General features: G+C 44.5%; 1 protein-coding gene across 6 annotated transcripts in view; it reads right to left on the bottom strand.

Moving 5' to 3' along the window:
* Positions 1 to 224: 224 nt before the first annotated feature.
* The window catches only part of LOC115192680 (protein MON2 homolog), a 60,282-nt gene continuing 46,768 nt past the window's right edge, over positions 225 to 13,738 (bottom strand). For 2 of the 6 annotated variants that reach the window (XM_029751443.1, XM_029751444.1), the window contains 11 exons: positions 12,895 to 13,544; positions 10,983 to 11,126; positions 9,876 to 9,893; positions 8,946 to 9,074; positions 7,791 to 7,981; positions 7,518 to 7,578; positions 7,291 to 7,414; positions 6,666 to 6,873; positions 4,676 to 4,711; positions 3,779 to 3,861; positions 225 to 987 (listed from right to left, as the gene is read on the bottom strand). In XM_029751443.1, the coding sequence (XP_029607303.1) occupies positions 824 to 987; positions 3,779 to 3,861; positions 4,676 to 4,711; positions 6,666 to 6,873; positions 7,291 to 7,414; positions 7,518 to 7,578; positions 7,791 to 7,981; positions 8,946 to 9,074; positions 9,876 to 9,893; positions 10,983 to 11,126; positions 12,895 to 13,544 (1,808 nt within the window). In that variant the 3' untranslated portion in view covers positions 225 to 823. The remainder of the gene's footprint in view (positions 988 to 3,778; positions 3,862 to 4,675; positions 4,712 to 6,665; positions 6,874 to 7,290; positions 7,415 to 7,517; positions 7,579 to 7,790; positions 7,982 to 8,945; positions 9,075 to 9,875; positions 9,894 to 10,982; positions 11,127 to 12,894; positions 13,545 to 13,738) is intronic. The other 4 variants (XM_029751447.1, XM_029751446.1, XM_029751445.1 and 1 more) reach the window with 3 other exon arrangements.

The following is a 13,738-nucleotide window of genomic DNA, read 5'->3' as shown; positions in this document are numbered from 1 at the left end:
CTCATTTTATGGCCATGACCCTCACCCATTCATCAGAATTCCTCTGATATAATCTTTCGGGAAATGCCATTCAGGTTAGTTGTTTAGGATTGTGGGAAATGCATTTTCTAAACTCAAGTCAGCAAGCTCTGCCACAATCGCAGATGCTTAAGAACATGACACAGAGCGACATACAAGTCAATTACAGGGTTAAGGACAGGACATCACCGAGGCACACACAGAAATCATTTCATTGTTTGTAGAACTCTCCCATTTATTTTATACTGACAAGTACTGTTCTCAGGTCAGCTAAAAGATGAAATGGAATGTTACAGTAAGATTTGGAATAAAATCCTAGATGTTAAAAACTTCAAAAGGTTATCTCATCTTACCTCTCAATCTTTTAAAAGGTCCATATAGCCCCAATACTTTTAGTTTTTTCTTAATTACATCAACACTAACCACACACTGTACATCGACTCTATTCAAGAAATCAAAATAAAACAAACGAAAACCCAAAAGAAAACACTGCAATTGTTTTACTGTAGCAGTTAATACACAAGTCCAGCCAGTCAGAATGAGAATGGGAGGTGGTATCAACCAGCGTGTATTAGAAGCATACATTGATGATGTCGTGTGTAGCAGGTCAGAGTTGTCGTTGTGGACCGAGCAGTCGCCGGGGGAGCTCAGTTGCCACTGGTTACTGTCTGTTAGATGGGCTCATATGAAGTAAAATAGTCCGTCCATCTGTCCGTCCATCCACTTGTGTGAAGAAGTGTGTGTTTGGGTCTCAGGAGGACACATTCATTATGAATTCCTTCATTATAAAAAGGGGTTGGAACAGTCAGGACTCTCCGTTTTGTACTCTGGAGACAGGGGGCTGCATAAAGTCTTTGAAGGGCCCCATGGCCTCCTTCAGCGCTGAGCTGACCTCAGAGGAGGAGCAGGTGATGCACTCCACCAGGGTAGGGTACAGTGCAATGACCTGGGCCCACGTGGTCCCATCCACTGAAGGACACACACACACACCATGGGATGGCATGGAATGCGGTGGGGAAAGAGAAAGGCAGAAGAGATGCAATGTGGGGATAGGAAAGGAGAGGAAGGAGGGCAGAGGAGAAGAAGGTGGACAGAGGAGTGAGAAGAGAAGGAGAGAGAAGAGAAGGAGAAGAGGAGGAGGGCAGAGGAGAAGACAGGAGGAGTGGAACGGAGAGGATGGCAGAGGAGAAGAGGAAAGGGAAGAAGATGCAGAGGAGTGGAAGGGAGAGGAAAAGGAGAGAGCCACAGAGACAGATGTGAGAGAGAAAGCAATTAAATAAATCATTATTTTTATGGAAAGCCAGAGGGAAATATAAATGACTTTTTGTCTGGATAAAATGAGGTTATAAACAACCTCAAGGGCACTTTGAATGCCTTACTTTTGCCTCTGATTCCAAAAATCAAACATTGTAAATTGACCTAACAGGGTACATGCAAATCTCTCTTCAGATATAAATTGCATTTGCAAACATTCCCATTGTACTGTGACACAAATTAATAATGACTGAAACCAGGTTTCCATCCAACCGTATTATGTGATTAAAGTACATTTCAGATAAAACATTTCACAACAGGCAAACTTTCCAAATGTCGACAAAACTAAATACGCTAGACAAGGCGGGATCTTTATGTGTCTATAAAATTAATTATGTGAAAAAATGGTGGTGGAAACATCTTTATCTGCAAATATTTATATAATAACCATCATATCGAAAGTAAACTTGGGAGTCACGCAATGACATCTTGTGTGGTCCTCCGACTTTGACTCAGGAAAGAATGCAGTTTATTAGGCTACAGATTAAATAAGGTATGATGAACTTCAACGGGTGGTAAAAGTGCACGATGATGAGCTTGATGCTCCTTTCCAATAAATATTGAGGGTCGTACTCTGGTGACAAGATGATCGATGCTTGGCTACTGTTTGAAAAATAAAAATAATCTCCCTCTTTTGTCCATAATAATCTCGTCATGTAGGCAAACCTACCCACACTCTATCTGCCATCTGTTGGCTAGCGTACATGCGCCAAGACCAGAGTGGGTACATTCCCTATATAACAATTTCATTTTTACAAAACCATCAGTAGAGTTGAAAATGTGATGGAAACCCATTTAACTTGTATTCTTTATTCGGTACATGGGAATTTAACTGCAAAAGTGTTTTTATGTGCATTACGTCATCACGCACAGAATTTGATCAGCAACATAAGAACTGTAATATTCTATGTTTCTCCGAGTTGTGGTTGAACAAGGACAATATACATCTAGCTGGGCTTTCTATGCATCAGCAAGACAGAACGGCAGCATCGAGTAAACTCAAGGGGCAGGGGTGTCTTAACAGCAGCTAGTGCGCAATCTCTAATATTAAGGAAGTCTTGAGACTCATGAGAATACCTCATGATAAACTGTAGACCATACTATTTACTATTTTTTGTAGCTGTCTATTTACTACCACAAACCGATACTGGCACTAAGACCGCAGTCAACGTGCTGTATAGGGCCAAATGCAAACAAGAAAATGCTGATCCAGCATGTCACCTGCGCAACTAGAGGCACAGGTGACATCTTTTACTCCAAATCACCTTTACTCCACACACAGAAACGCATACAAAGCTAACATGCAAAAACTCAAACAGGAAGTACCAGTGATGCGCCCAGGACGGAAGTGGTCCGATGAAGCGAATGCTAAACTACAGAACTGTTTTACTAATGTAAAAAGCTGGTTTTTGATATAAATATGAACTTGATTGAACAAAACATGCATGTATTGTATAACATAATGTCCTAGGAGTGTCATCTGATGAAGATCATCAAAGGTTAGTACAGCATTTAGCTGTGGTTTTGGTTTTTGTGACATATATGCTAGCTTGAAAAATGGGTGTGTGATTATTTCTGGCTGGGTACTCTCCTGACATAATCTAATGTTTTGCTTTCGCTGTAAAGCCTTTTTGAAATCGGACAATGTGGTTAGATAAAGGAGAGTCTTATCTTTCAAATGGTGTAAAATAGTCATATGTTTGAGAAATTGAAATTATAGCATTTTTAAGGTTTTTCGTATTTCGCGCCAGGCGCTACCATTGGATATTGGCGAGCGGAACGCCTGTCCATAAGAGGTTTAAGGAAGCATGCAAACATACTCATTCGGTTCGGTTAGCCAAGTTTGGCTAGGCGCCAGCCGAACTGAAGCATGCTAATGGCTTAAGGATCTATCATGGTCTATACCCACCAACACAATTGTAAAGAGGGCACAATAACACCCGTTCACCCTCAGGAGACAAACGTTTTGGCCCTCAGATCCTCAAAAAGTTAACCAAATAGTTACCATTTTTTCACAAACTTTTTTTTGACTCATCACACGCTGCTGCTACTGTTTATTATCCATCATGTTGCCTAGTCACTTTATTCCTAGTTATGTGCATATCTACCTCAGTCGCATTGTACCACTGCACATCGACTTGGTACTGGTAACCCATGTATATTGCCAATTATTACGTGTTTTATTTTTCTATTTCCATATTTTTTTTCTCTCTGCATTGTTGGGAAGGGCCCGTCAGTAAGCATCTCACTGTTAGTCTACACCTGTTGTTAACGAAGCATGTGACAAATACAATTTGATATGAACAAGTTGGGGGAAAATGTGCATATGTTTTTATGCAGATTTTGGAATATTCGCATGAAAATCTGTCGCCTATTGGCTGGAAACCTAGCTTGACATAGTAAAATAAGTGTCAGTGTGTTTCCTAAGTAGTTTATTTCTACTCACCGTTTTCTGGCTGGGTCTTTTTAAGTGAGTCCATCAAAGTGCTGATCGCTTTTAAGACAAAGATGATTTCCGTCACTTGTTGCCTTTAAATAAAATAAAAGGAATGGAATAATTATACTTACATATTCATGTAGTGCATAAAAAAAGAAACAAACAAGGGGACATACAATGAGTACCAACCTTCAAATCTTCACAAACAAATCATAGGTAAAACATTTTTAATGAAAACCCCTTTTTGCAGCTGGAGGCATGAATATATACACTGAGTATACCGAAAACCTTCCTAATATTGAGTTACACCCTCCCCTTTTGCCTACAGCCTCAATTCGTCGGGGCATGGACTCTACAAGGTGTCGAAAGCGTTCCACAGGTATGCTGGCCCATGTTGACTCCAATGCTTCCCACAGTTGTGTCAAGTTGGCTGGATGTCCTTTGGGTGGTGGAACATTCTTGATACACATGGGAAACTGTTGAGCGTGAAAAACCAGGCAGTGTTCCAGTTCTTGACACAAACCGGTGCGCCTGGCACCTACTACCATACACCCTTCAAAGGCACTTAAATATTTTGTCTTGCCCATTCACCCTCTGAATGGCACACATACACAATCCATGTCTCAAGGCTTAAAAATGCAACCTGTATCCTCCCCTTCATTACACTGACTGAAGTGGATTGACATCAATAAGAGATCATAGCTTTCACCTGGATGCACCTGGTCAGTCTATGTCATGGAAAGAGCAGGTATTCCTAATGGTTTGTATACTCACTGTATATAATTTGTATCAGTCAGTGTGGAATTCGCTCAGGTAATAGAGAAAAAAAAACACATAGAAAAGGAACAGGAGCAGTTTGAAAAAAGGTGTGTATCTGAAGGATGCAAATGTAATTATGCTATTAACCTGAGAAGTTGGCAATCAAGCTTCATCCTCTGTCCACTATGGAAGACAGTGAAAAGACTGTTACACTATGCCGCCATGGTAAACAAACACAGAACACATTCTAGGATGACAGTACACCTACCAGGGAATCTACCCCATACAGTGCCTTTGGAAAGTATTCAGACTGCTTGACGTTTTCCACATTTTGTTACGTTACAACCTTATTCTAAAATGGATAAAACATTTCATTTAAAAAAACTCAGCAATCTGCCCACAATACCTCATAATGTCAAAGCAAAAACAGGTTTAGAAATTTTTGCAAATGCATAAAATGTTTTTTTTTAATTTTTAATTTTTTTTAAATACTATTTACATAAGTATTCAGACCCTTTTTATGAGAATTGAAATTGAGCTCAAGTGCATCCTGTTTCCATTAATCCTCCTTGAGATGTTTCTACAACTTGTGGTAAATTCAATTGATTGGACATGATTTGGAAAGGCACACACCTATCTATATAAGCTCCCACAGTTGACAGAGTATGTCAGAGCAAAAACCAAGCCATGAGCTTGAAGGAATTGTCTGTAGAGCTCCGAGACAGGATTGAGTCAAGGCACAGATCTGGGGAAGGGTACCAAAAAATTTCTGCAGCATTGAAGGTCCTCAAGAACACAGTGGCCTCCATCATTCTTAAATTGAAGAAGTTTGGACCCCCCTCTTTCTAGAGCTGGCCGCCCGGCCAAACTGAGCAATCGAGGGAGAAGGGCCTTGGTCAGGGAGGACCAAGAACCTGATGGTCACTCTGACAGAGCTCCAGAGTTCCTCTGTGGAGATGGGAGAACCTTCCAGAAGGACAACCATCTCTGCAGCACTTTATGGTAGAGTGGCCAGACGGAAGCCACTCCTCAATAAAAGGCACATGACAGCCTGCTTGGAGTTTGCCAAAAGGCACCTAAAGACTCTCAGACCATGAGAAACAAGATTCCCTGGTCTGAGAAAACCAAGATTAAACTCTTTGGCCTGAATTCCAAGCATCACGTCTGGAGGGAACCTGGCATCATCCCTACGGTGAAGCATGGTGGTGGCAGCATCATGCTGTGGGGATGTTTTTCAGCAGCAGGGACTGTGAGACTAGTCAGGATCGAGGCAAAGATCAACAGAGCAAAGTACAGAGAGATCCTTGATATAAACCTGCTCTAGAGCGCTCAGGACCTCAGACTGGGGTGAAGATTCACCTTCCAATAGGACAACGACCCTAAGCACACAGCCAAGACAATGCAGGAGTGGCTTTGGGGCAAGTCTCTGGATGTCCTTGCGTGATCCCAGCAAGAGGCTGGACTTGAACCCGATCGAACATCTCTGGAGAGACCTGAAAATAGCTGTGCAGCAATGCTCCCCATCCAACCTGACAGAGCTTGAGAGGATCTCCAGAGAAGAATGGGAGAAAATCCCCAAATACAGGTGTGCCAAGCTTGTAGTGTCATACCCAAGAATACCCGAGGCTGTAATTGCTGCCAAAGGTGCTTCAACAAAGTACTGATTAAAGGGTTTGAATACTTATGTAAATGTGATTTAAAAAAACTCTTTAATAAATTAGCAAACATTTTTTTTTAAAACTGTTTTTGCTTTGTCATTATGGGGTAGTGTGTGTAGATTGATGAGGGGGGAAAAAACTATTTAATCCATTTTAGATTAAGGCTGTAACCTAACAAAATGTGGAAAAAGTCAAGGGGTCTGAATACTTTCCAAAAGGCACTGTATGAATACCAAGAGAATGAAAGAGAAAGGGGGGAAGAGAAAGGACGGGAGAGACTAGAGGAATATGGAGAAACTGATGCCAGTTCTCAGCTGAAGTACTTACCAGTGTAAGCACTCTTGTTAAAGTTGAAAGCAAATTGTGTAAAAAGGTGCATAAAAGTGCTGAATATGCTGCTTTTTGGTGCGTCTACTACAGGGGTTGTGGTCTCACCATCCCTGTTCTAGAAATCATTTTAGTGATGTAAGTAGACTCACCTGGGCAGTGGGCAGCGTCCACTCAGCCTCTCATCGTCCACGTAGCGCCTCAATACGTCTTGGGACCTCTTGAGGAGCACGGAGAGGGCCATGCGGGAGATGTAGCCCTCCTGGGGCGTGGACACCTTGTTACTGAAAGAGAACTGGAGCAGCGTCTCAAAACACACTTTGGAGAACTCCTCCCGCATCCGCACGTCTACCTCTGCCTCTGTGGAGGGAAATATGGTTGTATTTGCAAAGATTGTGATATGTGGTTGTCATACCTATTTGAATGCCCTTATTGTAAGTCACTGTGATATAAGAGCATCTACTAAATAACTAGAATGAAAAACGTACAAAAAAACATTTGGTTTCATAGGTGATGCTAGAAAATACATCGTTTTTTCTGGGGTTTTAATCAAATCAAATTTTATTTGTCACATGCGCCGAATACAACAGACCTTTCCGTGAAAGGCTTACTTACAAGCCCTTAACCAACATTATATATTATAGATTCATTAATAAAAGGAAAATCCAAAATGTTGAAATGATACATTGTGACCAACAGAAGTGTTCGGCCTATGTTAACATATCGTTAGGGGAAAAGCAAACAGGACTGGAATAAGAGTTGGTGTTCTTTCCTTACCTGTGAATGAGGAGGACTGTGAGTGAATGGATCCTTTATTAAGCATGGCCATAATCTGGCCAACAAAGTCTTTGGGGATGAAGATGGCAAACGGCAAGATCTCTGTGCTGATCAACTGCACCACCTACAGAGAGAGGACACACACAGACCTCAGAGATTGGCAGGTATAAAGGCAGTAATACAATTCAAAGATTGGTTTAAGTGTGGTCAGTCAGTCAGGTCTTTACCTCAACGTCAATGGCTTCATTCTTCTGGAACTCCTGGATGGACACATTGTCTGGAGGTGTGCTGTAAAACAGAAACGCAATTAATGAGCTATTGCTTTATGGCTAATAAAGACCCATTCCTCCATCCATTGTCAATACTGAATCAATGCCTGTTTCCCAGACTGAGGAACATTCAGGTGTGTCAAAAAAATTATTATATAACATTTTAAGGTGCAATGTGTAGAAATCGCTCCTCATATTTTTTATGAACTGTCTGAGAAAGGGTGTACCTACCTTTTGGTGAAAAGGAAGTCTTCGAAGGCGTTGGCCAGCTCTGGCCACATAGTGTCAAACATCCCAGAGGAGGCGTGCTGACGGGCCACGGGCAGCCCAGCGGACAGCACCTTGAGCAGGGATGACACAGCTAGCTTCCACGTGCTCTCTGACGGACACCCATACTTCAGGCCCAGGGGCATCCGCAGGGTCTATGGAGGAAGGAAAAAAGAGTGGGGTTGGAACACAATGGGAGTCTTCAATGTATGGACCAGCCTGGTTGACAGGTCTGCTAGTGGATTAGCTAGCAGATTAACACCTAGGCTCGACTTCCAGGCTACTTCCTCAGGATCTATGGGAGAAAGGAGAGAGGGTAACGGGGAAATTAAGATCACAAAGGTTCATATTTAGATGTAGTGTGATTAAGATAATGTGTAGCATATTCTCTGTAATGAAAGGGGAAGCGGCGTTGGAGACACAATGGGAGTTTTCAACGTATGGACGTGCCTGGTGCTCGATCTGCTAGTGCAGGAGGGAAAACTAGTATTCCTGATGGTCTTGTGTGTGTGACTCACTAATGATGCAGAGACCTGCAGGTATAACATCAATCACAGACACATCTAAACAATGTCTTGAGCCATCGATGTCTATGCATTTTAGTCTCAAAACCATGGAAAGATAAAGCAACGGAACAGAAACAAGACGGCTCCCTCTTTCCATACACAGCTGGCCTCCCAAAGGTTAGGATTTTATGGCTATGACCTCTGTTCTCAGGAGAGGAGGGTTGGTTTGAACCCATCCATAGAAAAACTCTCTAATGAGTTCGTAGCAGAGTAGTAGTCCTGGGAGTTGCTTTAAGAAGATAATGGGAGTCAGATTGTCCCACACACACCAGACCAGGGCTTGTTGAGAAACAACTTGGTATGTCATTAACCCACAGGAAACAATAGAGGAACACCTAACAGCTTTGAGATGTTTCTTCCCACGACAAAGAGCAGCTTGTTCATGACGGAAACACTAGTCACTGGAGTATGATAGACTAATGGGAGATATGAAAGATTTTTAGAATGGCGTTGACATGTTAAATTAGGGAGTAGTAGTTTCACAACCAGAACTAGGAGTTCCAGTTTCCAAGCAACTCCTTTTACATGAACACTTCGAAACAAAATAACATACCTTGATGATGTTCTGTAGGACTTTCTCGTTGATGACAGCTTTGTGACAGGCTGTTTTGTGGTAGAGGTCCACCACCACCTCCAGGGACCTCTCAGCAAAGGGCACGTAGTTTAAGGCAACCCATTCTGCCTGTACAGAGAGAGAGGGGGGGGGGGGTTAACTAAAGCTGAAAACATCCCTCCATTCAAATACTAAGAGGAGCAAATCACCATATAACTTGTAGTAGAAATACTGTACATGTGCAAATATGGACAGCACGACACTTAAACAGTCAGTAAGATAAGTGATAGGAGGATGGGACTTGACAGGTAGGTAGTAGATTCAGAGAGAGGCATATCCACTGGTTAGTCAGCCTCTTCAGGATTCCGTGATCATTTTCTTTTAGCAAAATCAACAATTCCCAGCATATTATTTGAGGGCTTGAAGATTTGACCAATCGTCGCACTATTTCCACATAAAACAGTCAAACCATCGCAATATTATCACATAGAACTGATCCATGACCACAGAACACAAAGAGGGCTCGCAATTTCAACATTTCACAGGACATTTACTGCATAATATGGTTCAATCAACTCACACGTCAACAAACTCGTTGACAGAATTGTTGCGACGAATCGGACAAAAAAATAATTGCATATCGCCATGCAAAATGTCCGAATTGCAGCAACAAAATCAAGAATTTGGGCCTGCAAATTTCACAAAAATTCCAAGCGAAATCCTGGAGGGACTGGTTAGTGACGGACAGAACAGATAGGGGTAGGTAGGTAACATGGAGTGAGTGATGATGTAGACAACGTCTTACCATGCATGCGGTGGGTGAAATGCCTCATCTACTGTAGTAGTGATGGGACCATTGAGCAGTAATACACAGCTGAGTACAGTACAATACAGTACTAAAGGGGGCTGAAGGGGGGAGGTGGAACTCACCGGTGCAAACAGCTGGATCTAAAGGTTGATCCAGTGAGTAGATGGATAGTACAACACAAAAACAGAACAACGAGAAGAAGGTTGGAATTAACTTGTTTGCTGGAGCCTGGTGTTATTATACCAACTTGTCGCCACTGACCAATTGACTGACAGTGGCAATCATGTTTCTTAACGGTTTGACTGAACAACAAACTGACTGACAGTATGAATGACTGACAGGTCAAGTGACAGACAGACTTGGAGCTTTTACTGGTGAGAGTAGCAATAGCGTTAATTAGCCTAGCTGATTCAGCCACCACCATGAAATCAAAACCACTCATCAATACAACATACTGCATCTCCCCTGATAGGCACAGCAGCTGCTACACCAGATGATTTCATCAAAGACCAGACCGTTTGACAGCTTTTTTTTGTTGTAAGTGTGAGAATACAAACAAGTGAGGATAACACTGAGATGAGATCCTAGCTTTGTTTTAAAGATTCCCTTCTGTTCTGAACTCAGTGTGAACAAAGCAGGTATCATCCAATAGCCTACTTAAAAAAAGGGTTGTACGAGTTAAGTGAATCTCACTTGTCCTTCATTCTGAGAAAAGGGAAGAATTATGAACTTGTTCTGATACCTGCCGAAAGCCGGAAAAATGTCACCTGGGGCTAGCGTGCTGCCAGCCTGAGGGGCTAGCGTGCTGCCAGCCTGAGGGGCTAGCGTGCTGCCAGCCTGAGGGGCTAGCGTGCTGCCAGCCTGAGGGGCTAGCGTGCTGCCAGCCTGAGGGGCTGGTGGGAATGAGAGAGAGAAAGAAGAGGGATAGTTTATGGCTGCTGATGCGGTTTAAAAGACCTGGCTGTGTGTCTTTTGATTAGAACAATGGGGGCGGGGCAAATGAGGACCAGACAAAATAAAGGGGAGGGGCTTAATTAATGTCACGAGACGGGGGGATGACCATGTTCAGAAAGTCTGGAGAGAAACGGACGACTGGGATGGAAAATGTTTCAACATTCCATCAATGGAATATATCTGACGTATCGAGACGAGCGTGCGAGAGCGAAAGACTTGCGCACAAAGCGTCAGAGAAAGACAACGGCAGAGAGAGAGAGATTGTGATTCGTTACCTGGTTGTATTTAGCGTTGGCCACATGTTTGGTTTCCATCTTGCCGTACTGGGGGGGTTTGCAGGAGAACTCGACGAAGAGGAGCAGCTGTTCAAAGATGGCTGGGTACATGACCTGCAGGTTCTCTGGGCCCACACAGATGGCCTGCAGACAAAGAGACAGTAACCTCACTCACTACTGCCCTCACTAGAACCAGATAACCTCACTCACTACTGACCTCACTAGAACCAGGGAACCTCACTCACTACTGACCTCACTAGAACCAGGGAACCTCACTCACTACTGACCTCACTAGAACCAGGGAACCTCACTCACTACTGACCTCACTAGAACCAGGGAACCTCACTCACTACTGACCTGACTAGAACCAGGGAACCTCACTCACTACTGACCTGACTAGAACCAGGGAACCTCACTCACTACTGACCTGACTAGAACCAGGGAACCTCACTCACTACTGACCTGACTAGAACCAGGGAACCTCACTCACTACTGACCTGACTAGAACCAGGGAACCTCACTCACTACTGTCCTGACTAGAACCAGGGAACCTCACTCACTACTGACCTGACTAGAACCAGGGAACCTCACTCACTACTGACCTGACTAGAACCAGGGAACCTCACTCACTACTGACCTGACTAGAACCAGGGAACCTCACTCACTACTGTCCTGACTAGAACCAGGGAACCTCACTCACTACTGTCCTGACTAGAACCAGGGAACCTCACTCACTACTGTCCTGACTAGAACCAGGGAACCTCACTCACTACTGACCTGACTAGAACCAGGGAACCTCACTCACTACTGACCTGACTAGAACCAGGGAACCTCGCTCACTACTGACCTGACTAGAACCAGGGAACCTCACTCACTACTGACCTCACTAGAACCAGGGAACCTCACTCACTACTGACCTCACTAGAACCAGGGATTCTTACTCACTACTGACCTCACTAGAACCAGGGAACCTCACTCACTACTGACCTCACTAGAACCAGGGAACCTCACTCACTACTGACCTCACTAGAACCAGGGAACCTCACTCACTACTGACCTCACTAGAACCAGGGAACCTCACTCACTACTGACCTCACTAGAACCAGAGAACCTCACTCACTACTGACCTGACTAGAACCAGGGAACCTCACTCACTACTGACCTGACTAGAACCAGGGAACCTCACTCACTACTGACCTCACTAGAACCAGGGAACCTCACTCACTACTGACCTCACTAGAACCAGGGATTCTTACTCACTACTGACCTCACTAGAACCAGGGAACCTCACTCACTACTGACCTCACTAGAACCAGGGAACCTCACTCACTACTGACCTCACTAGAACCAGGGAACCTCACTCACTACTGACCTCACTAGAACCAGGGAACCTCACTCACTACTGACCTCACTAGAACCAGGGAACCTCACTCACTACTGACCTCACTAGAACCAGGGAACCTCACTCACTACTGACCTCACTAGAACCAGGGAACCTCACTCACTACTGACCTCACTAGAACCAGGGAACCTCACTCACTACTGACCTCACTAGAACCAGGGAACCTCACTCACTACTGACCTCACTAGAACCAGGGAACCTCACTCACTACTGACCTCACTAGAACCAGAGAACCTCACTCACTACTGACTCCCATCAGGTTAAACAAGGTTATACTACAGTCACATACTGTTCCATTAGAAGGTCAGGAGAAAAGGAACAGTGACCCTTTAAATAAATGTGCTAGTTTCCATAACAGATGACAACAAATGAATAGCAACCTTGTCCATCTAATAAAAAGGGAACTTTGAGAGCATTTAACAGTGTGTGTGTGTGTGTCGATTGGTTTGGGCTGATTTTGCAAAACAACACTTTAAAAATGTTCTAATTTTTGTGCTGCGGCCCACCCACCTTCTGCAGCACGTCGAGCGCTGTGAGCACGGCCTCCTGCAGGCTGGTGAGGACAGCCTCGGTGTAGGAGGGCAGGATGAAGGGCGAGGCGTCACTGCTGATGGGTATGGACACGGCCCCGTGGAGGATCACACCCAGTCTCCTCAGGTCCTCCATGCTGAAGACAGTCTTTATGTGCTGGTAGAGGGCAGGGACGATCTGGACTAACGCTGTCAGGAAGGGCTGGCTGGGGACAAAGGAGGGTCTGTCCGTCCCCGTCCCGCCATTAGGGGGCCTCGTGCTGTCTGTGCCTGTCCGGTACCAGGTGTTCCACGCCGACCACCACAGCGCCGCATCCTCCAGTGCCAATTCCTCCCCTGGGGAAGGGACCTGGAGTTCGGCGCCGTTGTAGCTCGTCAGTCTCTCCAGCATCGAGTCGGAGCGCAGCAGGGGTCTGCCGGGGCCCAGGGCGCTGAGGGGGTCGATGAGGATGGGGGGAACACCCATGGCAGCCAGAGCGTTGGTGGGCATGGCGGAGTCCTTGACGGGTGTGGCGATCTGGAGGATCTCCTGGAAGGACTTGAGCGCGGCCAGGGAGACCTCGCTGTTCTTACTGAGGGCAGCAGACTGGATGTGGTCCAACAGAACCTCCCACGCCTTGAAGAAGTCACCTGTGGAGTGGACACAGAACCAGGTAAGAATAGGCAAATATTGGGGCCTATTCATTAAATTAGTATTTTCCATATGCGTGGGGACAGGGCAATGAGGAGGAGCACTGTCCATAAATCACTAATCTTCCTCCTCCTGTCATTGAGTGTAGACATAAGAGATGAAAAAAGCTTGAAATAAAAACACGTGACCACAC

The sequence above is a fragment of the Salmo trutta genome, chromosome 4 (genome assembly GCF_901001165.1).
Source record: "Salmo trutta chromosome 4, fSalTru1.1, whole genome shotgun sequence".
Lineage (NCBI taxonomy): Eukaryota > Metazoa > Chordata > Actinopteri > Salmoniformes > Salmonidae > Salmo > Salmo trutta.
Note: the sequence above shows the minus strand (reverse complement) of the source record. Positions and strands in the feature narration are given on the sequence as shown.